The sequence below is a fragment of the Callionymus lyra genome, chromosome 18 (assembly GCF_982586985.1).
Source record: "Callionymus lyra chromosome 18, fCalLyr1.hap1.1, whole genome shotgun sequence".
Classification (NCBI taxonomy): domain Eukaryota; kingdom Metazoa; phylum Chordata; class Actinopteri; order Syngnathiformes; family Callionymidae; genus Callionymus; species Callionymus lyra.
This window is the reverse complement of record NC_141835.1, coordinates 7,239,898-7,265,998: the sequence shown is the minus strand read 5'-3', so window position 1 is coordinate 7,265,998 and position 26,101 is coordinate 7,239,898. Positions and strand designations below refer to the sequence as shown.

Below are 26,101 nucleotides of genomic sequence, written 5' to 3'. Positions count from 1 at the left end.
GTGTGCCTAAGACTTAACTTATATTTAATTCCAACACTGAATTTTTACAGCATCAAAATTAATTTGAATGAAAATATTTCAAGCCATCCATTTTTTTTTCTTAATATATGAATAAATTCAGTTTTAATGTGAAAAATATTGAATGTAACAATAATAATGTTAAATTAAATTAAAAAAAAAAAAGATCAAACGTAAATACATTCGGTGTAAGACATTTTCTGTAAAAATAAATAAATAAAAATAAACGGTGTTAACATCCGGGTAACCAAGAAGAAATAATCGATCCCTGACGTTAATCTGCGACGTCACGCAAAGGTCACAGGAAGTGTGCCATGGCAACCGGAAAGGCGCGAGGCTGCTTCGGTGAGTTAACTTTATTCGTGAATTTTTAATGAAATTTAATTTATTTAAACTAAATATTTTTTTATATTAATCTTGACAATTCATTTATTCAAGCATTGAAAAATAATTGAGCAACAGTGCTTTAAATTTGATGGTTGAAAAAAATAATAACTTGAGTATGATTTTGATGCTATAAATATACAGCGTTAGAAATTAATATTTAAAGTTCAATGGCACACATTTTCTTCAATATTAACTGTTTTTCAAATGTCGATTAAATATACGTTTTCTGTCAATCACAGTGTTTGTCCGCCACGCGAGCATAACAGACATGTATTCATAATTCTCTGAATAACGAACATTTTTGTGTTTTGTTTTGGTTTTAAACGAAGCTCTTGAACGCATCACGCTAGAGCGCATGCGCGGTAAATGCTAGCCGAGGTTCCGGTGTTGTGAGTGATATCTTTACATATTTATCTTTACATTTTAACCCGAACCTGTCGTGTCTAAAACATTTTCTTACATTTTTTTTTCATTTTCAAAGTGACCTTCGCCGACTTTATTTGTCTGAACATGAATCTAAAGATAATTGTTGACATAAATCGTAGCTGTTAGCATTTTGCTGCTACATACTAAAGCTAAACAGTTTGAGAATTATTATAAGTTTGAATTGAATCATTAAGTTATAGCATGTTTAGGCAATGTCATGTTTAAATAATGATTTGCACTATTTTTGTAGTTTTATTTAAAGGCAAGTGTGTGTGTGTGTGTGTTGCAGGTGATGATCAAGTTCCTCATCATGGTGAACCGCCAGGGTCGCATCCGGCTGTCCAGGTATTACCAGCAGGTGGATCTCAAGCGACGAGCGGCTCTGGAGGCAGACGTGGTCCGCTGTTGTCTGAGCCGCGAGCGAGATCAGGTGAGTTGGCCCGTGGTTCTGTCTGGCCAAAGTAGGACCTCCCGCTGACGAGCCTTGTTTTGTCAGTGTTCGTTCGTGGAGTATAAAGACTACAAGCTGGTGTACCGCCAGTACGCCGCCCTCTTCATCGTGGTCGGAGTCTCCGACAGTGAGGTGAGTCCAGTGTTATGATTGACGAACGACATGTGTCAGTTGGATTCGTAACCCATGATCCTTTCATCAGAACGAACTCGCCGTCTTCGAGCTGGTCCACAACTTCGTGGAAGTTCTGGATAAATACTTCAGCCGGGTGGTAAGTTCATCAAATCATTCAGTCGTTTCTTAACTACTTCTTACTTTTCTAAATTTTTTCCCCCCGCAGAGCGAACTGGATGTATCCTATCTGCCGCATTTGTTGTCAACAAAATGATCACGCCTCACTTGGAAGCTTAACCTTAACTCCTCAGCAGATCATGTTCAACCTGGACCGTGTCCACGTCATCCTGGATGAGATGATCCAGAACGGGAATGTGGTCGAGACCAACAAGATCAACGTGTTGGCGCCCCTCGCCGCTCTGGACAAGATGGCAGATGGCTGACAGGAAGTGGGGAAAAGTGGGATTAAACGTGAAGTCCGATGGAGCCTCCTGTGCCGAGACAAGACCAGGATATCCTCAAAAAAGTTTTGACTTTGGCTGCTGCATGGAGACGCAGCGCCACCTGCAGGACGATTGTAAAGAACCTGCTCTACTGTGCATTACTGGAATACCAGTTTCAGACAGAGTTGGCACTTGTTACAAGTTTAAATAAAGATTTTATTTATTTTCTCTAGTTTCACCTCTGATTTATAATGGGGTGAAATGCAAGAATGAAACTTGATGGTTCAGTAATAGTAATTAATATTAACTTGATTTTGTTACAGACCGCATGACTCGTGATAAAGTTGTAACAAAATATGACCAAACAGCTGCTCGAGCCGACTGTATCCTCTCGTCCTCAGTCATGGCTCGGATCTTGCCAGATTTTATTGATCCTTGGCACACACTGCCATCTAGCGGCCAGTATTTTAATTGCAAAACAATGAACAAAGTACATGATAAAAGCAGACGTGTCGATTGTGTGAACAGACCACAGTACGGCTTCATCCTTTCGCAAACATTTTAATGATTATTTTCGGAGCGTACACATTTGAAAATATCTGTTTACCTCAAACTGCAATTGGAGTTAAATAAAGTTTATAATGTACAAAGAAAATACAGGAGCGGCGCACTGTCTTCCTCGCCACAACACCAGGCGTCATCGTAAAACACCAGAACACTCTGACCTTTGACCCGGGCCTCACTAAAAGACGCCGGGGAGGAGAAAACACACAGAAGCCAAAAAAAAAAACAAAAAAAACCTAAAGAAGCATGTTTACGAAAATGAAGCTACGAGTCAAACCAGGAAGTAACGAAGGGAGGTAGGGGGGCGGGGCCACACGTGCACACGCACAGGAGGACGATGAAGAGGACCAGGTGAAGAAGGAGAGCTGCTTCTTCTGCCAGCTGTCGGTCAGGCGGCTGCTGTGAGTGGCTCCCGTGGGTGGCGTGGTGGGCGGCAGACTGATGAGGAGTGAACACGCCGAGCACGCTCAGTTTAGGTGAAAGCCCTTCTCCATGGTGGCGGCCAGTAGCCGCTCGCGCATTATATCCTCAGACGAGTACTCAGGCAGCTTCAGGTAGTGGACACAGGTGTTGACTGAAGGGTAGCTGGAGTCGGTGGCATCCACCTGAGGGGGGGGGGGAGGGGGGAGGAGTCATGAGACAGACGATCGGACAGCGGACAGGTAACCTCAGGTGTGAAGGCGGTATTGTTACCTTTCTAACGATGGTGAGGCGGGGGTGAAGGTTGGCAAGGCCACCGGGGGGCAGCGTGGAGCAGCCGGTGGTGAACTGAAGGAACGCTTTCCTCTCATCAGAAGACATCCCACAAAGAACCCGCACAAAGCGCAGGAAGCCAGGGCTGAAGACAGGAAATAGATTTAAACACCAGACGCTATTTGAACAATTCCTTAATAGAGGGGCCACAACAGGATATATTGTAAAACTGTAGGAACATGGGATGTATTTATAGTGCATTTCCTTGTTCCTTCAGCTAAAGAAGACATGACTGCTGCCATCTAGCGGCCAGACGTTAAATTGCAACACAAAAATGAACAAACGCATTGAATATTGGCATTTTAATTGTTAATAAAAAGTAAAATTCAATTTATTTTACACTCACTTTCTTCAAATATAAACCATAAAAGAAAAAAACAAATATTGCATTGTTCAAGTGTAAATATATTTCCTTTCACCCCTACATGTATGTGTGTGTGTGTGTGTGGGGGGGGGGGCTTACCTGTCTCTGTTAAAGCCCAGCTTTGGTTCCGTGTAGTTAATGATGTCTTCAGAGGTCCAGGAAGGCGACTGGTTACCACACAAGATCATCTGGACTTCTTTGTGACTGAAGGAACTCAACTTCTCCATCGGGAAGACCCGGTTGAAGCCCTCTGTGGAGGAGGAGGAGGAGAAGGATGATTAGGGAGGGTTGGGGGTTATTGGGGATACTTAAGAAGTTGCATTAATGTTACCTCTGAAAGCCTCCATCTGTTTCTGGATGCCCACGTGCATGCAGAAGTCGAACATCAGCTCCACATACTCCTCTGCGTTCTCCATGGTCACCATCTCGTCGTCTCCGTTGGATTTAAGGTCGACTGCAGAGAAGCCGTGAACTTTGGAGGAAGGGCAGAACTGGAAGTTCAACCTGGGGGGAAAAAAAGGAGGGAGAAATATTAGTTTGGATTTGAGCCGACTCAAGACTTCAGCTTCCCGGGTCTCACCCGAGGTCCTCGATACTGAGTGGGGGTCCGGAGCCCATGGGGTTCTGCAGCATCAGTTCCTGCAGCCTGGTGTTCTTCTCGTCCTCCGTCAGTGATTTACTGGACACGATCTGTCGCCGCTTCACCGACAGCTCCTTGACCTCCTTCAGGAAGCCGGCCCTGAGAGGAGGAAAAGAGCGGTTAAGGTCTGAAACTGTTTGGGAGTCGTTTGACCAAACGTGTTACCTGTGCGGGTTGACCAGCTGGAAGTCATCCCAGGTGAGGATGCCATGGTACCAGGCTGGGGGTTTGGGCTTGGGTGGGTCCATGATGAACTCTGACTTGGAGTCCTCATCAAAACTACCAGAGTAAGTCTCCTGGCTGCTCTCCGTGGAAGCCTCCGACAGCAGCAGGAAGGGCAGGGTGTGGGTCGGGTCCTGACCCGGGACCAGACCCCTGGACTGATACAGCAGCTTGCTCATGTTGGACTTGATGTCACCCATGCAGAGCAGCCGGAAGAAGGGCTGCGACACTGGCAGGTCCACCAGCCGGTTGTCCTGGATGCACTTGGCCAGGAAGACCCCCAGGAAGTGGAACAGCTTCGTGATCCGCTCCAGCTCCTCGCTGTCCTGGGGGAAAGGCGCTGGGAACAGACCGCAGGACCGCTGCACGTAGAAGCCGGGGGGCTTCAGACCACCGCCCAGGTCCACCTGAATGACAGTGGAGAGGATCAGGAACAAGTTCGTGGACAGTAGGTAGGAACTAGGGGTGTGTATTGTCAAGAATACGGCGATACGATAAGCATTCCGCAGGTGCAACATTACGATACATCTTTATACTGTAGTAACAAGGATATATGTGTAGTATTGTCGAGTACTTGACTCTGGTGTTGCTGAATTTACAGACCACATGACTCTTGACAAAATCGTAACTGCTTTCATTCGTTTTAAATCAATCATCGCTGAGATCTTATTTCATTGTTCCTTTAGCTGCACAATACTTAATGACTGCTGCCATCTAGAGGCCGGAAGTGTAATTGCAAGACAAAAACAAACAAACACTAAGTATTTGCATGTTAATTGTACATTTAAAAAAATGTAATTATCAAATTATCTACTGCATTGAAATATTCAACAGTTCAGTTGAATATATTTACAGTATCATAATATTCAAGTGTATCAATATTTTCTTACTCCCCATAGAAGGAACCAGACGGAGAAGCAAGATCTCACCTGTCGAGACTCATCGTCAGGGAAGTCGTCGTCACAGAGCCACATCCCCAGAGAAGTCCGCTGGAACTCAGCAGCCACCAGCGCGTAGAACTCCAGCGTGGGACCCAAACCCGTCCCCTCCTCTCCCTGGAACTCCACCTGGACCAGAAGACAGCCGTGAGCCACTTGGACTTCCCCGTCCAATAAAAGGGGGCGCCGCTCTCAAGAACCCACCTCCAACACGGACTTCCTGTCTGAATGGATCTGCATCACAGACTCCGCCCACTCCATCATGGTGTCACCTCGTGGCACTTTGACCCGCTCGTGTTTGAGGCGACCCACCCGGAACTCGGCCGGGTCGTCCCGCCGTACCGTGGTGGACGGACGGGAGCGCTCCATCGTGGCCTCGCGCCGGTTCTGTAGCCAAACAATCGCCCTGCAAAACACGCGTGGTGTGTGAGCGTGTGCCATGTTTCTACCGCACGTGACTCACCTGGAGGCTCCGAAGGCTGTGCAGGTGAAGTAGAGCTGTCTCGTTTCAAAGGGAATCAAGAAAGGACACTTGGACGTCAGCTGCTCACACCACTCGGGCAGCGCTGCGCTGGCTAAAGCTAAGGGTTCCTGGAATGTACACACACAGTTACACACCTACTACATCATCATAAGGTAAAAAAAACAAACTTTATTGATTGAAATTGTTTTTTCCAGTAGCCAGCAATTTTTCATAAACAATAAAAAATACATAAAAAATAAAATAAGAAAAGAACATAAGAGGAAGAACAAGATGATACAATCTAAGTCTAAAGATAAAGATAAAGAACATAGATCAAAGAAAAACAACAAAGACAAAGGATACAAAGACTAACATGGAACAGAACATCCAGATACTCTCACTCCACTCCTGCCCCCAAACTCAGAATTGTACAATTTAATAGCCCGAGGGATGAATGAGTCCCTGAGTCTATTAGTGTTGCACCTGGGTAGGAGCATTCGTGCACTCATTCTGCTTCTCTGCTCACTGATGACAGTGTTCAGAGGATGACTGTCATCATCCATGATGGACAGTAGTTTGTTCAATGATCTCCTCTCAGCAACTGTCACCAGTGAGTCCAGCTTCATTCCAACCACAGAGCCAGCCCTCCTGATCAACCTGTCCAACCTGTTGACACTATCATCATCATCATCATCCTCCTCTTTACCTCAATCTGCTGCAGAATCTTTGTCGTGATCTTCTTGCTGGTGAACTCCTCTGGAGCAGCGTTGAACTGCAGCTCATCAACTTCTAAACAAACAAAGATGATGAACATGTTGAGAAAATATGAGAAGATGCACGTGTGTGTTTGTCTCCTCACCTTCTTGTAGTGAGCGAGGGTTGGAGGCGTCTGCTCCGATAATGTAGAGGATGCGCAAGAGTTGCAGGACGTCCTCCACCCCGCAGGCGTTCTGGCTGCAGCCGGCCTTCGCCTGGGCGGCCTCCTTACCGCAACACAGGATCTCGCTGCTGTGATTGGTCGACATGGAGCTCGGACTGAGGCTGCCGGAGCGCCCACCGCTAGTGTGTTCACAGAACTCCTGAGACAAAAGTCATCCAACATCATAAGTGTCTGTAAGTGCGAGTCTGTCTCTGTGCCTCACCATCTTGTCGCTCTCCTTCTCCTTGTCAGAGTCCTTCAGTTCTCTGTACATGATCCTAAAGAACATGTGCACCAATTAGACACCAACATAACTTACTCAACCATTTTAAATAAGTACTTTTAAGGTTAAGGTGCATGTGTCTTACGTGTAGGTGGGCTCCCAGATGCGACGCAGCTTGTCGGTCTTCACCGAGCCGCTGCAGGAGAGCTGCAGCAGCCTCTGGACGTAGTAGAAGATGGTGGACTTGTAGTTGGACAGAGGGAGCTCCACCTCACGAGCAGAGCCCAGACCTGCCACCTGCAGGCAGATACCGTGTGAGTTCAACACTTGTGGGACTTGACGTGAGGTGAGAGTCTTACCTTGAGTGTGAGCGCTAGGTGTGGAGAGGGGGCGCACTCCACCTCCTCCTGGACCTCAGACCGAGGAGTTCCTGCGACCAGAGAGGAGCGTTGGATTAGGATCCAGAGACCAGGTCTACTTCGGTGAGCTCCACTTACCTGGAGTGGGGATCTCCAGATCGGTGGTCTGCTGGACGTTGGTTCTTCCTGGTCTGGGGTCGAAAGCCGGGACCAGAGCGGAGAACTGTCTCTTGAGGACGAAGTCGTCGTCCCAGGTTCTCCTGCGACCTCCTTTGGTCTCGTACTCCTCTTCCTCCTGTTGGGCAGAAACGTGACGTCACTTCCTGTTGCAGGTCATGTCCTCACACACAATGTGCGTACATACCAGGACCTCCTCATACTCCTGGTCCTCCTGATTGTCGTCTTCATTCTCGTCGTCATCATCGTCTGGTTCTGGAAGATCTTCTTCATCGTCCAGCTCGGCCAGCAGTGTGTTTGCACGACAGCTGTCCAGGAAGTCTACAACATGTGCGTGTTATTTGTGTCCATTCGTGAGTGTACATGTCCTGTGTGTGTGTGTGTGTATACATGGGTATAATGTGTGTGTCCGTGTTTGTATGGGACCCACCATAGAGGGAGAACTCCGCCTCCTGACCCGTGTCACTTTCGCTGGACGTTGACGTCAGGCTGGTGGTCAGCGTGTTGCTTAGCAACTGTCCCACTGACAGGCCGGTGGTGGCGGTGGCGACGTTGTTGCTGCTGGTCACGATGGAGGTGGACATGGTGACGGTGGACGTGGTGCCGGTGGTGGTCAGATTTGGGAAACTCTGAGCTCCCATCAAAGGTGAGGCTTCAGAAAAGATGGGTCAGAGGATGAAGGGGTTAGCTGACAAGAAGTTATGACGCAGAAGTAGTACAGCTAATTAGAAGTATCCTCTCGTCCTCAGTCATTACTGGGATCTCGCAGGATTTTATTGTTCCTTTAGCTGCGGAGGACTAATGACTGCTGCTATCTAGCGGCCTAAGTTTGAAAGGTTAAGTAACGCTGTGAATATTTACATTTAAATAATAAAAAATAAATATTGTATTTACGTCATCTATAAAACATTAAAGGGCAGGTTTAAAAAATAAAATAGGATTTGAAATCCCCCCCCCCCGTCCCCTTAAAAATATATATATATTTTCGATCATGAAACAGTCAAAACACTAACTTTTTAGTGTATCTGTGTTTTATTAAACCATATTCACTTCTGATGCTACGCTAACCACGTAATCAGATCCCGAGTTCTCTCCAGCACCTCCATGGACTCACCTACACTCTCCTCTTTTTTTTTTCTCACTATAATTTCCCTCACTCCTCTCCTTATCCATCTGTCTACCCCCCCCATCCTTCCTCCCAGCCGGTCAAAGCGGCAGGCCGTCAACAATGAGTCTGGTTCTGCTCGAGGTTTCTGCCTACTAAAAGGAAGTTTTTTCCTCGCCATAGCTCACTGTACAGTGTTTCGCTTCTTGCCCTTTGTTGAATTGCTGGATCTGTTTTTCCTTAATCAACTATAGTCTTATTTCAACTGTATAGTGTCTGGAGATAACTTTGTTATGATAAGACACTTTAAATAAAATTGAATTGAACACAATTCCTGGGAAGTTTGCTTTTAGAGGAGAATGGAATCCGCAGAAACAATCTAACTCCATATTTTGTTTTCAGTCCGAAAAAGAAAAAAGGTGGCAAGAAATAGTGAATGTTAGATCAGAGAATGAACAGATCAGATCAATTATTCTCATCTTTTCTAATATCATCTCATGCAGAATTACTTTCTGGTCTTTTCCAAATAAACAAACACTACAAAAAAAATAAACGATCACAACTGTAAGTTGAAGTGTTAAAAAGAAGTAGGTATATGAACTAAATGAAGTACTCACTGGCAGTGCTCATGACATTGCGTCCCAGTGTGTTCGTGTTGTTGTCGCTGCTGCTGCGACTCAGGTTCATGTTGTTGGTTGCGTTGGTGCGCGACATGTTGGGCGCGCGGCGGACGAAGGACTCCATGAGGCTGGCCTCGCGGGACGACAGGTTGGGGACGCTGGCGCTGGAGCTCATGGGAGCGCCGGCGGCCAGCAGAGAGCTGACGGACAGTCGGGCGTTGGCGGCCGAGCAGAGGGGCCGCTGGGACGGGGCGTCTTTGCTGGAGGACTCGGACACGGAGCTGACGTCGGGGGAGCTCACGCTGACCAGGCCCATGGAGATGGCGGTCGCGGGGTCCGTGGAGTCCTTGTTTCGGCCTTCCTCGTCCGTCGCGGACTGATCCGCGGTGATGGTGCCAGAGCTGGACGCCGACCCGGAACCTGCCTCCACCGCCGCCGACAGCACGACCATGGGCTCATGCTGCTGGCTCTCCGAACCGGCCCCGCCTCCTGATATGGACCCGGAGCCCTGGTCCAGCAGTAGTCCTTCAACCCTTCTCTCCAGCCGGAGGCTGGCGCCTGGCGCCCCGGCTGAGGACCCGAGGCTAATGTCGGAGGAGGACGCCACGCTGCAGACCGAGCTGCTGCTGCCCTTCCTGCTGGACGTGCCGGCCCCGCACGGCGCCACAGCGCCACCCTTGTCCGGACAGTTGTTCTTCACCAGCGCGCTCCACGACTGCTGCTGCGTTGACGACAGCGAGGCTGTGGTGGCGCCACCGGTGGTTAGCGAAGGTCCCACCACGGAGGAGGCGGGGCCTGAAACAGTGGATGAGACAGGTTTGGGTGACGACGCTGTGGCAGCCGACTCCGGGTCGTACCCAGGAGCCAGCTTCAGGTCAAACTTTCCTTCAGCGCCCATGCGGTACGAGTTAGAGACGCCGGCGTCCCACGTCACATCAATCCAGCCTGGAGGGACAGAGAGACAGGAGGGAGACGGACGGATGGACGTCAGAGATCCGGCAGAGCCAGAGGGGGGAGGGGAGAAGGTGAGGGGGGGAGGGAGGGAGGGGACAGAAACATATACAGTGACGGTGATGAGACCAGAACCTTCAGAACGTCTAGTAGGAACTGCAGCTGAAGGTTCTGGTCCAAAAACAAAGACAACCCTCATGAAGCAGCAACAACAATATAAACTCTGCCTCTGTCTGGTGGAAGGAGGGAAAACGAGGTCAGAAATCTAGTTTGACCTCCGAGTAATAGACGAGAGAGAAAGAGATCAGAATCTGAGAGATTAGGAAGTTTATCAGTTCCAATAGAATATTGAATAGTTTGATTTAACAAGTCAAATTGATAAATTAGCTTTTTTAATCTGCATGTAAAAATAAATAGAAAATATATTTGTTTTTAAACAAATTCAACCATTTATCATTTGAAATGTTAAATTTAACCACCTAATATTCTGATGACACAGATACACCTCCATACTTGAGCTAAAGCAGGAAGAGCGAAAGAAAAACAAGAGAGGAAAGGAGAGAATGGAGGTAAATTTGAGAGTCAAGGAGGAGAGGAAGGCAGACGAGCAAAGAGGCCTTCTTCCTAAAACTGATAAACTGTAACTGACCCCAAAATGGTGACTGATAAGAGGCAGGAAGGTCAAAGTGATAAAAGGTTTCAGATCCAGACTTACCATTATGGGCTTCTCCGGTGACCATTCCCTCTCCAGGCGGGTTACCATCCTGATCCCTCCACTTCCAGTCAATGCCCCTAACGACCCGGGCCCCGGGCACAATGTACTTCATCACCTGGGAGCGGAACAAGCGTCGCTGGCGCCGAAGGTTCGCCTCCGCCTCCTTCACAGCTTTACCTGCAGGGAACCGGGTTTCAGAACCGACTCCTGACGACTTGAGGAAACCGCAACACTCACCGAGCTGGTCCTCGCACACGGCCGTGACCGAACCGTACAGCTCCAGACCGGACAGAGACAAGTAGTGGGTCTGACCGCTGGCGTTCTTGCCCATCTGCTTGATCCGGATGTGCCGCCAGCCCTGTTTCTCGTCGCGGGACGGGTCCAGAGGCCACGTGGCAGTCGACCTGAGAAACAGTCTGACAATTAAACTACTGCATTTATCAGACTACAATGCGCTTTGTTCTACTCCGTGACTGATAGCCTTGAGCTTAAAATATGCTTCTATAAGCATGTCCTTTCAAAAGGATTTTCAGGGTCCTTAGACTCGCACCATAATAATATGCTGAAGCACGGTAGCTATTATTACTCCATAATACTCAGCGAGGTTGACGGAGCAATGCGACGTAGCCTTGAGGAGTAATGCTACGTAGCCTTGAGGAGCAATGCGACGTAGCCTTGAGGAGTAATGCTACGTAGCCTTGAGGAGCAATGCCACGTAGCATTGAGGAGCAATGCGACGTAGCCTTGAGGAGCAATGCGAGGTAGCCTTGAGGAGCAATGCGACGTAGCATTGAGGAGTAATGCGACGTAGCATTGAGGAGTAATGCCACGTAGCATTGAGGAGTAATGCCACGTAGCATTGAGGAGTAATGCCACGTAGCATTGAGGAGTAATGCCACGTAGCATTGAGGAGTAATGCGACGTAGCCTCGAGGAGTAATGCGACGTAGCCTCGAGGAGTAATGCGACGTAGCCTCGAGGAGTAATGCGACGTAGCCTCGAGGAGCAATGCGACGTAGCCTTGAGGAGCAATGCGACGTAGCCTCGAGGAGCAATGCGACGTAGCCTTGAGGAGCAATGCGACGTAGCCTTGAGGAGCAATGCCACGTAGCCTTGAGGAGCAATGCGAGGTAGCCTTGAGGAGCAATGCGACGTAGCATTGAGGAGTAATGCCACGTAGCATTGAGGAGTAATGCCACGTAGCATTGAGGAGTAATGCCACATAGCATTGAGGAGTAATGCTACGTAGCCTCGAGGAGTAATGCTACGTAGCCTCGAGGAGTAATGCGACGTAGCCTCGAGGAGTAATGCGACGTAGCCTCGAGGAGTAATGCGACGTAGCCTTGAGGAGTAATGCGAGGTAGCCTTGAGGAGCAATGCGACGTAGCATTGAGGAGTAATGCGACGTAGCATTGAGGAGTAATGCCACGTAGCATTGAGGAGTAATGCCACGTAGCATTGAGGAGTAATGCCACATAGCATTGAGGAGTAATGCTACGTAGCCTCGAGGAGTAATGCTACGTAGCCTCGAGGAGTAATGCGACGTAGCCTCGAGGAGTAATGCGACGTAGCCTCGAGGAGTAATGCGACGTAGCCTCGAGGAGTAATGCGAGGTAGCCTTGAGGAGCAATGCGACGTAGCATTGAGGAGTAATGCGACGTAGCATTGAGGAGTAATGCCACGTAGCATTGAGGAGTAATGCCACGTAGCATTGAGGAGCAATGCGACGTAGCCTTGAGGAGCAATGCGAGGTAGCCTTGAGGAGCAATGCGACGTAGCATTGAGGAGTAATGCCACGTAGCATTGAGGAGTAATGCCACGTAGCATTGAGGAGTAATGCCACGTAGCATTGAGGAGTAATGCCACGTAGCATTGAGGAGTAATGCTACGTAGCCTCGAGGACTAATGCGACGTAGCCTCGAGGAGTAATGCGACGTAGCCTCGAGGAGTAATGCGACGTAGCCTCGAGGAGTAATGCGACGTAGCCTCGAGGAGCAATGCGACGTAGCCTCGAGGAGCAATGCGACGTAGCCTTGAGGAGCAATGCCACGTAGCCTTGAGGAGCAATGCCACGTAGCCTTGAGGAGCAATGCGAGGTAGCCTTGAGGAGCAATGCGACGTAGCATTGAGGAGTAATGCCACGTAGCATTGAGGAGTAATGCCACGTAGCATTGAGGAGTAATGCCACATAGCATTGAGGAGTAATGCTACGTAGCCTCGAGGAGTAATGCTACGTAGCCTCGAGGAGTAATGCGACGTAGCCTCGAGGAGTAATGCGACGTAGCCTCGAGGAGTAATGCGACGTAGCCTTGAGGAGTAATGCGACGTAGCCTCGAGGAGTAATGCGATGTAGCCTCGAGGAGTAACGCGACGTAGCCTTGAGGAGTAACGCGACGTAGCCTTGAGGAGTAATGCTACGTAGCCTTGCAATGTGGCTACGTAGCATTCCAAAGTCGTACCAAAACATTAGACAGATGTCTGAGCGCTGTGTACTACATAACATCCGTTTGAGGTCAGTAAGTCCAACCAGAACTAATGCACAAGGCGACCCAGATTTTAAGAAACGCAGTCAATTTATGAGAAAATTAAAGGATTCAAAGAGAGCTTTATAGTCCGGAAAACATGGTACGATGCAAAAAAACCCATTAAATTTAAGATCTAAACATGTCATAGACTTAATCAATCAACCAACGATCTCGTACCCTGGTTCGTTCAGGCTGCAGTCGTCCACATGAGTGTAGAGAGTCGTCCAGTTCTGACCATCTTTGGACACCTGGAAGACCCAGTTCCTCAGGGCTGAACGGCCATACCCCCTAAAGAAGACAGGAGGGATGTCTCGGTGAGTTTTTCATTTTCACTCAGCGTGTGCATGTTTGAGTTTGTACCTGGCGTGTCTCAGAGTGTAGGCAGATGGAATCACCCAGAGTCCAAGGTCTACGGCGAACCAGGCGTTCTTGTCATCGTTGGTGTGACAGTTGAGGGCGGAGCTGTCCCGACTCAGGATGTCCTCCAGGCGACCGTACGGAAGGTTCCGCCCCTCCGATGACGTCACCACCACGAGGCCATAGGCAGCAGGGTTGACCCACTCGTACGCCGTCCTGTCGGGTGGAGAACCGTTGAGGGTGAGGATCTTCATTCAACTGGGGCACAAGACAACGGAGCCGTGCTTACTTGGCGTTAGTTCCAACCCAATAGATGAGGCCGTTCTCGTCGAAGTCGTGTTGGTGTCTGAAAGTGAAGGTCTGTCCTTCCCGGAGCTTCCTCACGAAGACGAACGACGAGCGCTCAAAGTCGTACCACTGCTTCGCCACCTACGAGAGGAGAGAGCGCAGTGACTTCTTCTGCATGTCCAGATTGCTTTCAGGAGACTCATCAGTGCCCCCCCCCCCACTCACCATCTTCAGCAGGTACTGCTCCAGAGACTCCACAGTCGCCAGCGGCTCCATCTTCAGCATGCGGCCCGTCCTGTCGATCAGTGCCGTCTCTCCGGGCGCTCGCTCTAGACGGAAGCGGAGCCTCCGGGTCAGGATCTGGAAATGAGAAGGAAGGTAGAAAAAGGTCTCAATCGGTCAAATAGGGTTCAGTTACAGCCAGCAGGAGGGAATCGTGTGCAAACTCACATATTGTTTACAATTACTATTTTCAGAATGTATTTTTAATCCCGTCTCTCAAATAATCCAAAATGAAATTCATTTATACTTTGAAATACGTGTTTTATATTACGAGTGATGTGGCAATCTCAACATTTACCAATTTCTTAAGATTCCCAAGCAACTTAAACACACACAAACGACTCCAAAACCGCAATAAGTTTACTTTAATAAAAAAATAATAAAGGATAAAGTAAGGAAAAAACAACAATCTCAAAAACCTATTAAATAGAAAAATAAAACTGAACATTGTATGAAAAACAACAACTTTTAGAGCAAAATAAACAATAAAAAACTCAAAGCACTAACTTTGTTTACCTTGGGGTTTGATTAATTACCGTTGTCTGCATTTGCTTTTTTTATTCTAGTTATTAGTTTTATTTATTAATTAAATCAAGTAGTTTTTTCTCAGAAATTTAGTAAATTGCAATTGTTAGAAATGTATTTTTTGCATGTTAATTTGTTCATTGATGTTACCATTTAGAGTTGTTGTTTTAGTTATAAAATATCCCAGGGTCTTGAACACAACATGGCAATCATGAAATCATTGAAGGCATCGTTTCGGTTGGACAAGCGGTGCGTAGAAAGTAAATTCCCTTATCCATTTTTCTTTATCAATTTATGTTCCATCCATCATTGTGTATGAATTAAAAAATAATCTAGTAAAATAAATAAATAAAATTAAAAATGTATGTATATTTATCATTTGTTCGATCGATCAGGATGAGGGAGCGCACAAATGCTTTTTCCCAGATGCAACACTAATAGACCCAGGGATTCAATAATTCCTTGGGCTATAAGACTTTTTAATTCTGAGTTTGGGGGCAGGAGTGGAGCAAAAAGATGTTCTATGTTAATCTTTGTATCCTTTGTTTTCTTTGATCTTGTTCTTTAACTTTAGACTTAGATTGTGTCATCTTGCACTTTCTTTTTATATAAACTTTGTTCTTGTTAAGTATTGCTGTGTACTGGCTGGAAAAACAATTTCCCAAAGGAGATCTCCAGAGGGATCAATAAAGTTTTATCCATCCATCTATCTATGATGTCAAAAATGCTCAGTGCAGCCCCATTTTAAATCACATTTTAATGTTTGGTTCATAGTTTATATTTAAATAAAATGTGTTTTTTGTCAATGGTTGCACCACAAAAATGCAACAAAATAAAAACTGAGCACCACCCTACCAGAATTGGAAGACATGGTGACATGACAACTCACCTGTAAGTTGTAGGATGATCCAGGTGAGTCGTAGAGGTGCAGAGGTAGACGTTCAATCGACTCCAAAACCGCAATAAGTTTACGGATTAAGGCCACAGCAGGTCGACTACACACAAGAGAAACACATTTATTATACAAATTCATAATATATCTAGTATGGAAGTATATCAGTACATCATAATATTAAATGGTTGAATTTAACACTTGAAATGTTTAATTTTTTTTATTGAAATGTAGTTGCTGTGTAACATGTTATTTTAATAATTCTGGTACACCGGTTTTTTTCTTGATCTTTGAATATTTTTTTGATCGTTTAAGCGCTCTATAAATGTTAATTACTTACTTACATTGAAAGGTTGAATTTGTTTTTAATAAATAGTTGAATTCAATAATTCGTATATATTTTTTTTAATAATTAAATTTTCAAAAATTGAATTAGAATATATTATACAAAACAATTCCATTTTTTTAATACCAATAATAAAAAAGGCAGAATTCAATACGTTTAAACACTTAGACATTTAAATCCAATGTTAAAATGTTGGAATACTATATATATTTTTTTTATTGAATTAAAAAAAACTAATCTTTGAATAATTTGAATTAGAATATAAAACTATAAAAAGATGAATTTCCAATGTTTTTAAATGATTAAAAATTAAATCTTTCAATTTGGAAATTGAAGTACCGGTATTTCGAAAAGGAATTGATAATATAAAATGTCAACATTTGGCATATAAAAGTCAACCAGTCAATATTTAAATGGCACTTATATACTTCCACAATCTTGGCCAGAAACAGAATCTGTTACCTTTCGTTGTCTTCGTTCTCACTGAAAGCAGCTTTGAAAACATTGATTCTCTCCATCAGAGGTTTACAATCATGTTTCAGGTCCAGGTCGATGCTCTGCGAGGGTAAGACGGACATGTCAGGGACACTGAGATCACGGGGGCGGGGCCTAACCGGGGGGCGGGTCTTACATTGTTGAGGACGGTGAAGAGTGCCTGCACCAGGCCGCTGCTGCACATCTCGTACGGGGAGATCGTGTTCTCATCCTTCAGGACTACAATCAGGTTCTCCAGCGCCGTCTTCATCAGGTCCCTCCAGGTGTTCTCGCCCTCCGAGCACTGGACATCAACAACAGATTTAACAAGCGCTCTACACAAGGGTGCGGTTGTCAGGTAGCAGATGTATCACCTGTCTCTTGGTGTGCAGCTCCCATGAGGACTCCAGCTGAGTGGAGATGTTCCTCAGCGTGACCACGACCCCTCGGGGCATACTCTCCACCGCCTTGAAGTGGTCGTCATACAGCTCCCTGGCCATGCACTTCACCCTCTGCTTGGTCTTCTCCAGCTTGGACTTGAGCTTCCTGCCCCGCTTTCCGGTCCAGCCCATCACAAACTCAGACCCTGAACACACACACACACACACACACACACACACTCAGCGACCTTCACTTGACCACGACATCACAGACAAACCAACTGACCAAGCGAGGTCTCGGCCGTGAACGAGTGTTTGGTTCCCCTGTTGGACTCGAACACGAATCCTGGTAGGTCTTCTTTCAGGATGGTGGCCTGCTGCCCGTCAGAGTTGTGGATGGCAATCTCGCCGTCCTTTAAGCAGGTCAGAGACCAGTTTCCTACGGTCAGCTTACAAGGACCCACGCTGGACAGGACCGGCTGGCTGACCGTCACCGGCTTGACCTGACTGCGGGCCCGCTGGAGCTTCTCCAGGAACTCGCTGCGAGACTCTTGAGGACGAGACCGGGGTATGAGCACAACAGGTGTAACCCGGGAATGGTTTGTTCGAGGTTATACCTGAACTGTCAGAGCCGCCCTCTGGACTCCCGCTGGAGTACATGGTGGCCAACTTCCCGTCCAGAATGAAGCGGAACCAGCCGTTGGACCCATTAGAAAGCTCCAGTGCGGCAGCGTCGGACCAGATGTAGAGACAGTCGCGGCCCCGGATGATGGACCAGTCCCTCCAGTGGTACGGCTTCCCCTGCTGGATCTCCCTGGCGTCCTCCTGGGCCTCCTCCTCCTGCACCACCACCACATCCAAGGTGAGGATTCAAGACGACAAGACGCGCTCGCATCCAGACACGCACCTTCTCCGGCTTGGCTTCGTCCTCGTTCTCGTCGTCTGACGCGGGTCCGGCCAGAGTGGACACCTTGTTGATGACCCCCAGTCGAGCCAGCTGGTCCAGGAAAACGTCTCCACCTTTGTCCACCAGGTCTCTGATGATCTGAAGAGCCAGCAGGTGACCGTCGTCGTCGTCCTGAAGGAAACACACAAGTTACGAGGAGTGTAATCGGCAATAATCTGGTGATAGGATATGTATAACGATACATGGGCTACAATACGATAAATTTGAAATATCGCGATACTGTAGTAACAAGGATATATTTGTAGTACTGACGCAGTAGACTCAGTTGTTGCAAATTTGTCAAGAGGTTTGTAAATTCTGCAACTGCTTTCCTTTTTCTTTTAAAAAAACAACAACAACTAAACATCTCCAAACAACTTCAAAAGCTAGTGGAGTCGACTGTATCCTCTCGTCCTCAGTTATTACAGGATTCCATTGATCCTTTAACTTTGGTTTCCATCTAGCGTCCGAAAATGTAATAGTATCAAAAATAAAATGAACAAACACTTTGAATATTTGTATTTTAATAATAGAAAATAATAATACAACATAAAAAAGTCTAGATAAAAATACAAAAATCAAATTATTTTATTTTATACAAAATATATTTATATATTACAACTATAATAAAAAAGAGAATTTGATTTGAAAGCCCAAATAAATGTACACAGATTCCATAAAGTGCTTTTAATTATCGATACGGTATCATGAAAAAAAAACCTCCCTACACATAACATTGTTGTTAACGTGTGTGTATGAGTGTGTGTGTGTGTGTGTGTAGACAAACCTCCTGGTCTAGGACTGTGGCTGTTATCTCAACCAAGACTGTGGGCAGGTTGTGGCCCACTTCACTGTCGCACACCTCCTTCAGCAGAACTTCACTGCTATAGTGGACCATCTTACGGATCAGAGCCAGACTGGCTTTCCTGAAAAGAAAATCAGTTTTCAAATTTAAAATCCATCGGCTTTTAACGAAATAACAGACTTTTTTTAATGGACTTTTCAAGAGTGTGTCACCTGATTGAAGGCAGCATGGTTTGCTGAAAGGTTTGTGCAAAAACAGGCAAGAGTCTCTTCAGGTAAATGGGGGCCATCTCAGGGTCTCCTCTGGGTTCTCCTCCCTCCTCGTCCTCCTTGTTCACATCTTTTTTCTTTTTATCGTCGCTTTTGTTCACGGGACACATCCAGTCTCCTGCGGCAGCAAAACCTTCAGCATCACTTTATCGGATCTCAGGCACGGGTCAATCTAGAGTGGGGGAGGGGGAGGCGTGGTCACTCACCGGGGGACTGCAGAATGGCCACCACCTCGCTGTGACCTCGCTCGCGAGCCTTGTCAAGGGGGGTCTTCCCGTCCTCGTCTCTCAAATCAGGGTTCGCTCCGTGACGCAGCAGAGTCTGCGGAGAGGATTCAGAATTAAGAGATCTTTGATCAGGGGTGTCAAAGGTCACAGGCCGAACAAATATATTAACAAAATGGCGAAATTCAAAGAAATACTCTCAGATTTTCCGTAATAGGAAGTCAGTCTTTTTGACAGCCATATTTTTTTATTATTTCTTTTTTATGAAAAATTGCTGTGGCTTATTGGAAAAAAAACAATTTCCCGAAGGAGACCTTCTGAGGGATCAATAAAGTTCTACCTAACCTAAATAATCTTCATTACTTATACTACCCAATTACCTGACTGTCACTGTATCCTCTGGTCCTCAGTCATCACAGGATTTCAACATAAATCGTAATTAAAAAATACTAATTATTTTATACACACTTTACTGGAATCCAAAATAAAATAGCTATGACAAAACTAAAATATTACTTGAAAGTCAAAATAAATAAAAAACACATGTATACATATATAACTTTTAAATATTAAATTAAATATCAGTGTTTTTGTTTTCTTTAAACCCCCATTCAATTAATAAGTTCAGTCCCACTGGACCATTTTTTTTTTTAGAATCCCTTATTTGTCCCGTGAGGGGAAATTCGGTAGTGCTTTTGACACACATAATGATGGGAGTAGGCTGCACACCTGCGCCAAGTCTACCATCAGGAGCACTCAGGGTAAAGTGTCTTGCTCAGGGACACAACGACACAAGCTTGTCTGGATTTCCTGTCAAGCTTACCTTGGCGACCTGTGGTCGTCCAAAACAGGCGGCGTAGTGCAGTGAAGACGAGCGCTGGCCCCGGTTGACGTCGGCACCTCTCTCGCACAGGAATTCCACCTGCAAACAGGCATACAAACACGGGTCAGAACTGGTCAGAACCAGGAAATGACGTTAACGCCGTCATTACCATCTCCTGTGTGCCGAAGGCCGACGCCCAGTTGAGCAGCGTCTGGCCGACGTCGTCCATGAAGTTCACCTCGAATGCTGAAATAAAAATGGGACGATGTGGTCCGTGGCGGATTTAAAAAAAAGAAGGGGGTCGGCGCTTACCTCCGGTGTCGATGGCGTCAATCAGAGCATCGGTGTCTTTGCTACGGATACAGTCGATTAGCTGTCGGTGCGATCTCTCCCCGGAGCTGTCCAGGCGCCGCAGGCCTGGGATGCGTCCCGTGGACCCAGCTGTGGACTTCGGCAGTGCCTTGCGGCCCTCGAACAGAAGAACCAGCAGCAGGTCCACGAGCCGCATGGTGTCCAGCACGCAGCGCTCGTCGCCCCCGAGCGCAGACTCCATGGAATCGGGCAGTGCGGAGCGCAGCAGGTCCTGTGGAAACCAGCCCGGGTGAGACGGGGACAGAACCGGGATCAGGGATTTGACGGAGCTCCACTCACATGTGTGACGAGAGGCGAGCCGCGGCAGAGCGTGGACAGCAGGCTGACGATGGTCGACACCTGGTTGCTCAGCTTGGAGTCGGGCGTGGGAGGAGTGGCGCCGGTGGAGGTGCGACCCGGTTTACAGGAGGACGACGGGCCGGACACGGTCCCGCCTGCAGCGGCCATGCGGGAAAGGAGCTCCTCCGTCAGGCCGTGTTTAGCTAACGGGGCAGGGTCCACGCCGCGGCGGGTGAAACGGTCGGCCAGCGAGGCGAAGCAGCGCAGAGCGCCGTCCGACACCTGCGGGACCCGGAGACGTGTCAGGACACGGAACAGAAACTTTTTGATTCCCGGGCTCAGTACCTGGTGGTCCTCGTGCTTCAGCAGACTGGACAGCGACTCGACGCAGGTCTCCAGGGAGGAGTCCTGCGGCTCCATCTTGCTGCAGAGTCGGGACACGACCGTCATGGCCGAGTGCAGCGTGTCTTTGTGGACCAGGTGCCCGCTGTCCCGGATGAAGCTCAGGACGCAGTTCAGACCGCCCGCCTCGAACACAGCGCCAGACTCTCGCGTGCAAATCAGCTCCAGCACCTGACGGCAGGTTGGATCACGTTAGAAATTCAGAGGATACTAGTCGGCAGAATACGTTTAATGGGGGTCACTTAGCTCTTAATCACATGATCAGTTCAATGGGCCGACTGAAACGGGTCTTACCTTCACGCACTGCTCTGCCAGGTCCCGGCTGGTCCGGTTGTTGAGCTCCACCACCACCAAGCGGTTGCAGAGCGCCTTGATGGCACCGTCCACGCCCACAATCCTCCTGGTGCACTCGGCGGACACGTCCAGGTAGTAGGTGATGGCCCTCGCCGTGACCTCCAGCACGTTGTCGGGCGCACTCTCGTCCAGGAAGATCTTACAGAGCGCCGGGAGGAAAGTCCGAGGGGGGCACCTGTCACAGGGGAAGCGGTTATCACGTGTCCCGTCGTTGAGCCCCGGGGGGGGGGGGGTTGTCGCACACTCACGTCTCAAAGCAGCGGTCCACGTTGTCCGACATGAGCAGCAGCATGCAGAGCTGCTCCAGTGCGATCAGCTGCATGTCTCGCTCGTCGCCCTGACCCATCTGGAGCCATTCCAGCAGGGTGTCGGGGTCCACGTCCGCCATGGTGGCTCAACGCCTAAATCAGATCAGACGTCAGTCACAACCTGGTGGAAGGTCCAGTGACGTGGTCACACGACGCCTCACCTGGATCCCCTGTTTGGCCAATCACAGCTAGCGGTTCTGTTGCAGTTCAGGACACATCCAACCAGCCGGAGGACGACGGGAAAAACCGGAAGTGTCGTTGGCTCTCAGAGAAGATTCTTGCACATGAAGTCTGCTCACCTGTCGGGTGAGTCACACGGTCGTCAAACATTATTGACACACAAACACAGTGTTGCATGCCTGACGACACAGTCAGAGACACTTCCTAAGACTCCGGAGGTCTTAGAGGAGCTCACATCGTCCCGTGTAATGGACACTTAATGGAGATTTCTTTATAGAAGTCATGGTCATTTTTGACCAATTAAGTAAGTAAGTAAGTCATTTCTATTTGTGTAGCGCTTTTCCAGACCAGGGTCACAAAGCGCTTTAACAATCAAAACAATATTCAATAAAGTATATACTTTAAAGATCAAGATAAAACTGATAACACAACAGGAGTTCCAGAAAATCAAGGAAAAACCTGAACACATAAAAACGTCTTAAGATGTTTCTTGAAGGAGTCAGTAGATCATCAAGAGCAAAGAGAGAGGAAGATCGTTCCAAAGCTTAGGAGCAACAGCCTGGAAGGATTTCTCTCCTCTGGTCCTGAACCGTGTTCAGGAACCATCAGTAGATTCTGATCCACAGACCTCAGAGCCCGAGCTGGGGTGTAAGGCTGGATCAGATCAGTGATGTAAGGAGGAGTCTGACCATGGATAGATCTGAATTCAAAATGAAGATCATTTTGTGATACTCCCTTGCATCACAACATTGTTTTTGTTGTTCTAAAAACGGGAGAATGATGATTCATCGGAGCTCAAGTCAACGCCAGTGACATTCTGTCCTTCGATGAATCTGTCAATATAACACGAGTCTCGACTTTCGTCACTTGGAAAAAAATGAGTCAATATCTGATGAGGTTTTACACAACAACTCGTGAACTAGTTTAACGTGTATTTACATTTTCTCTGGGTTTTTTTTCAGTTATTTAAAGTTTTGGTTCCAGTCAGTCTCTGACGTCACGGTTACATGTTTCCAAAAATAAAAGTGGTCTTTAAACAAGCGCTTTGTTTTTTGCCAGCTAATGTTATTAGATCACGGGGATTCTGGTGCCGGACCAGTGTGAGATTGGACCCTGCATCGGAGCCTCGTCGTGTGTGGGGGGGCACATGAAGGGGGTTCGGTTCTGGAGGTTCGGCGCAGCTGCCATCCGTAGAATTCTCGGGCCGAGAAGCAGATGCGGTTCTCCTGCTAGAGTTGCCGAGTTTAGCCTGCGAACATATTCTCGACTGTATTGTCAGGGGCTCAGGGGGGAACCATCTGGGGCCCCCAACACCACGTCTGTCCGTCTCCAGCCCGGAGTGATTCGCTACAACAATTATTTGTCAACAAACACCGAAGCGTCGATGCTAACATTAGCTTCAGCTAAAGCTAATCCTCACTGACACGACACTTTTTTAAAACGTTCATTCCATAAAGATAGGTTTATAAACGAGTGGACTCGGAACAGCTGCGTGGGTTCTGGTGTCACGGGGTCTAGCACACGGGGAGAACAAACAGCCGCGGCCTCGACCGCGAAACCGCGGAGCTCGAGTTCGGGGTGAGCCGGGAGGCCGCGGCTCAGCCTCGGGACCAGACGCGAGACACTCACCGTCCTTTTCTCCCCGGGAGTCAGTCCGTCTGAAGGGGTGGACGTCTAGGGGGGTCTATCTCCGATCCGCGGCGGTTCCCCTATGGGCCGCTCCCGTCCCTCCTGGAGGGGTCTGGAGAGGTCGAAGTGGACGAACCGAACACCGGAGAACGACCGGAGAAGAGACGTTCACGGACCGACTCCGTGCTCGGAAATATCAGCGTCACTTCACGCTCTTCGCGGACGAGGAGCTGGGATTCCTAGAAATTAAAAGTTACAAAAGTTCATTGTGGTTATAAAGAAACCCCTCCTGGACTCCCGAGCTTTGGTGGGACTTCTTCGTGTTTTTCTTTCCTTTAATATATACGTCGATTGTTTTGTCTCTAGCGCCACGTTGCGGGGTTGTGTGTACACTGCGCCGACTGGTCTGACACGATGGAAGGAAACATGTCAGTCATTTTATGATTTCAGATTAAAGAACAGAATAAGTCTTCGATGAGGAAATTCTGACTTTGAAGTTAACTTCGATGAGTAAGAAAGATTATTCCAGCATCCCATAAAATGTCATGAGAAGAAGATGACATCACGGTTGAGCAGAGACTGAACTGTTCTTGTTTTTTTTTTTTTATTATTAGTCACTGACACCAGACACACATTCATGTCACGCTTTATTTCATTCAAGAACGTGCCACGAGTGTTACATTCAAGGTGAGAAACCAGATTTAGAAACAAAATTAATTTCCTCTCGACATGAGAGGTCAAATAAAAGTAACTTGCAACAATGTCAAGAGCCCAGAATCAAATTGTTAGACAAAAACATGATGAATATAAAGTTGAACATTTAATAAAGTATGTAAAAAAAAGTATCCTTCGAAATAAAAGTGAACTCTGCTCTTAAAAAAACAAGGTGGGAGACGGTGCGTTCACTGACCTGACTCTAGTGTACACATCTAAAGTGCTGATGACAACATCCTGTTTGTCTGGGTACAAAAATAAAAGTTGTTGATATTCAGAAGAGAGTCTTTGTGGGACCTGCAGAGATTTGGACTATTGGGGTTTAGTGAGGCTCAGACCGCAAAGATGGAACCAGCAACCATTTCATCCTGGGGAAAAAGGTCAGCTGATGGTCACGGGTGATCATGTGACTGATTAAACGTGTCATTATGTGTTTGACAGGAAGTCAGTGACTCGAGCTCCGTCCATCTCTCCGCCTCACAGGAAGTTGGTTTTGAGAGTGATGCTGGGCGAGGACTTGGCGGACCGGCGGCTCGCAGGGCTGGCAGAGTTGACTTTGCTCAGACTTTCCTGGTTTCCTCGGACGGCGGCTTCCAGACGAGACTTGAGCTGAGGAGACGACGCCACGAGCGACCTGCAGGGGGGGCGGGAGGGGGATGTGAGTCACGGCCGCGTCAGCCTGGTGCTTCTCTGATTGAGCGCTTACTTGAAGACGGTCGGGTACTGAGGACCCAGACGCATCAGGGCCTTCAGCACCGCCTCGTGGAGGGAGCGCGAGGCAGGGGGCGCCGAGCACAGAGCGTTCTCGTCCAGCAGGAGGGAGATGAGTAGCGGGAACAAGATGGCCGCCAGATGATGACCTGTAGCGTCAAACCGGAAAGTAGGTCAACGGGCAGTGATTGGAGCCGACCGTCAGAAGACTCACGCTGCGGCTCCTCTGCAGCCAGGACCAGCACCTCCATAGACCGGATCCCCTCCAGGACCCCATGCAGCTCGTCTGGACTCTGAGGGCGACTTCGCTCCGCTTTCTGAGGAGCAAGAAGTGATCATTACTAGGGTGTAAGAAAATATCACGTTATCAGTTATTTATATCTTATTTAATTTATATAAAGTGTTTTACAGTGTTAAATATATAGATATACAGTATATACAAATACCAGGCAAATATTCACAGCGTTTGTTCATTTTTGTGTTGCAATTACCACTTCTGACAGCTAGATGGCAGCAGTCACTAAGTATAGGAACAACAAAATAACGCTAGATCCCAGCGATGACTGGTTTCAGAACAAATAAAAGAGGTCTCATGTGGTCTGTATTCAGGGTCCGCATTCATTACGACCTCCTGGCGATGACCGTGGACGAGAGGATACAGTAGTCTATATAATATCGTTACCCCTCTATCTTTTTACGTGTGGCATCACCAGATACGATACACATCCCGTATCATTACAGGGATTAATCCGTCCTGAGACATTGTGAGCCTCTAGACGGCCTGTACCTGGAGGAACCGGATCAGAGATGGACCCAGAGCTCGGATGTACGTGACGGCAACAGCAGCAGGTGCCTGGAACAGTGATGTCATCATCTGGAGGCAGCTTGCGACCTCCTGTGAACAAAAAAAAGAAAAGGAGTCTCTTAGTGATATTGACCCCTAGTGGTGACCTTTTGACCTGCACCAGAAATGTGTGTTTTCCACTGTGGCCCATTTCTTATAACCATCATTTTTCCATTAGAATATTGAATGATTTAGTTAAACATAACATTTTAAAACTTTTTTTTATTGAAAAGCATTTTAATTATTTTTAAATTATTGAATTCAATAATGTCTATATTGAAAGGTTGATTTATTTAATAATCAATAAAATTATTACACAGA

At 47.4% G+C, this 26,101-nt stretch overlaps 3 protein-coding genes across 6 annotated transcripts in view; 1 reads left to right on the top strand and 2 right to left on the bottom strand.

Annotated features, from left to right (window-relative positions):
* The first annotated feature begins 775 nt into the window (after positions 1-775).
* ap4s1 (adaptor related protein complex 4 subunit sigma 1) lies at positions 776-2,494 on the top strand. 2 transcript variants are annotated; one of them, XM_087779353.1, is made up of 6 exons: positions 776-794; positions 1,121-1,261; positions 1,328-1,414; positions 1,485-1,553; positions 1,623-1,634; positions 1,711-2,494. In XM_087779353.1, exons 2-6 carry the CDS (start codon positions 1,124-1,126, stop codon positions 1,837-1,839), a joined length of 435 nt encoding a protein of 144 aa, XP_087635479.1. In that variant the 5' UTR covers positions 776-794; positions 1,121-1,123; the 3' UTR covers positions 1,840-2,494. The 2 variants fall into 2 exon arrangements, with proteins under 2 accessions (XP_087635479.1, XP_087635478.1); XM_087779352.1 differs by having other exon boundaries at positions 1,708-2,494.
* On the bottom strand, positions 2,388-23,826 carry hectd1 (HECT domain containing 1). Its single transcript, XM_087779347.1, has 43 exons — positions 23,512-23,826; positions 21,864-22,001; positions 21,643-21,795; positions 21,335-21,569; positions 20,984-21,211; positions 20,639-20,920; positions 20,300-20,570; positions 20,157-20,233; positions 19,988-20,086; positions 19,147-19,261; positions 18,884-19,058; positions 18,654-18,792; positions 17,828-17,998; positions 17,538-17,760; positions 17,207-17,470; positions 16,915-17,126; positions 16,698-16,844; positions 16,529-16,623; positions 15,718-15,823; positions 14,247-14,381; positions 14,023-14,162; positions 13,737-13,949; positions 13,554-13,664; positions 11,090-11,256; positions 10,853-11,029; positions 9,184-10,131; positions 7,892-8,113; positions 7,649-7,782; positions 7,423-7,579; positions 7,285-7,355; positions 7,071-7,222; positions 6,926-6,980; positions 6,643-6,862; positions 6,490-6,572; positions 5,784-5,911; positions 5,525-5,726; positions 5,312-5,449; positions 4,326-4,789; positions 4,101-4,259; positions 3,852-4,024; positions 3,620-3,770; positions 3,097-3,241; positions 2,388-3,008 (listed from the first exon to the last, which is right to left on the bottom strand). Exons 3-43 carry the CDS (start codon positions 21,780-21,782, stop codon positions 2,871-2,873), a joined length of 7,662 nt encoding a protein of 2,553 aa, XP_087635473.1. The 5' UTR covers positions 21,783-21,795; positions 21,864-22,001; positions 23,512-23,826; the 3' UTR covers positions 2,388-2,870.
* Positions 23,827-24,145: 319 nt separating this feature from the next.
* The window catches only part of heatr5a (HEAT repeat containing 5a), a 21,004-nt gene continuing 19,048 nt past the window's right edge, over positions 24,146-26,101 (bottom strand). For all 3 annotated transcript variants that reach the window (XM_087779341.1, XM_087779342.1, XM_087779343.1), the window contains 4 exons: positions 25,724-25,831; positions 25,151-25,253; positions 24,932-25,085; positions 24,146-24,859 (listed from right to left, as the gene is read on the bottom strand). In XM_087779341.1, coding sequence (XP_087635467.1) covers positions 24,703-24,859; positions 24,932-25,085; positions 25,151-25,253; positions 25,724-25,831 — 522 coding nt within the window. In that variant the 3' untranslated portion in view covers positions 24,146-24,702. The remainder of the gene's footprint in view (positions 24,860-24,931; positions 25,086-25,150; positions 25,254-25,723; positions 25,832-26,101) is intronic.

Coding starts and splice junctions, on each gene's coding strand:
- ap4s1 (XM_087779352.1), top strand. CDS start 1,124: ATGATCAAGTTCCTCATCATGGTGAACCGCCAGGGTCGCATCCGGCTG. Junction 1,262..1,327: donor TGAGCCGCGAGCGAGATCAG/GTGAGTTGGCCC, acceptor TTGTTTTGTCAG/TGTTCGTTCGTGGAGTATAA. Junction 1,415..1,484: donor TCGGAGTCTCCGACAGTGAG/GTGAGTCCAGTG, acceptor TCCTTTCATCAG/AACGAACTCGCCGTCTTCGA.
- hectd1 (XM_087779347.1), bottom strand. CDS start 21,782: ATGGCGGACGTGGACCCCGACACCCTGCTGGAATGGCTCCAGATGGGT. Junction 5,450..5,524: donor ACAGGAAGTCCGTGTTGGAG/GTGGGTTCTTGA, acceptor CTTCTGGTCCAG/GTGGAGTTCCAGGGAGAGGA. Junction 4,260..4,325: donor CAGCTGGTCAACCCGCACAG/GTAACACGTTTG, acceptor TCCTCCTCTCAG/GGCCGGCTTCCTGAAGGAGG.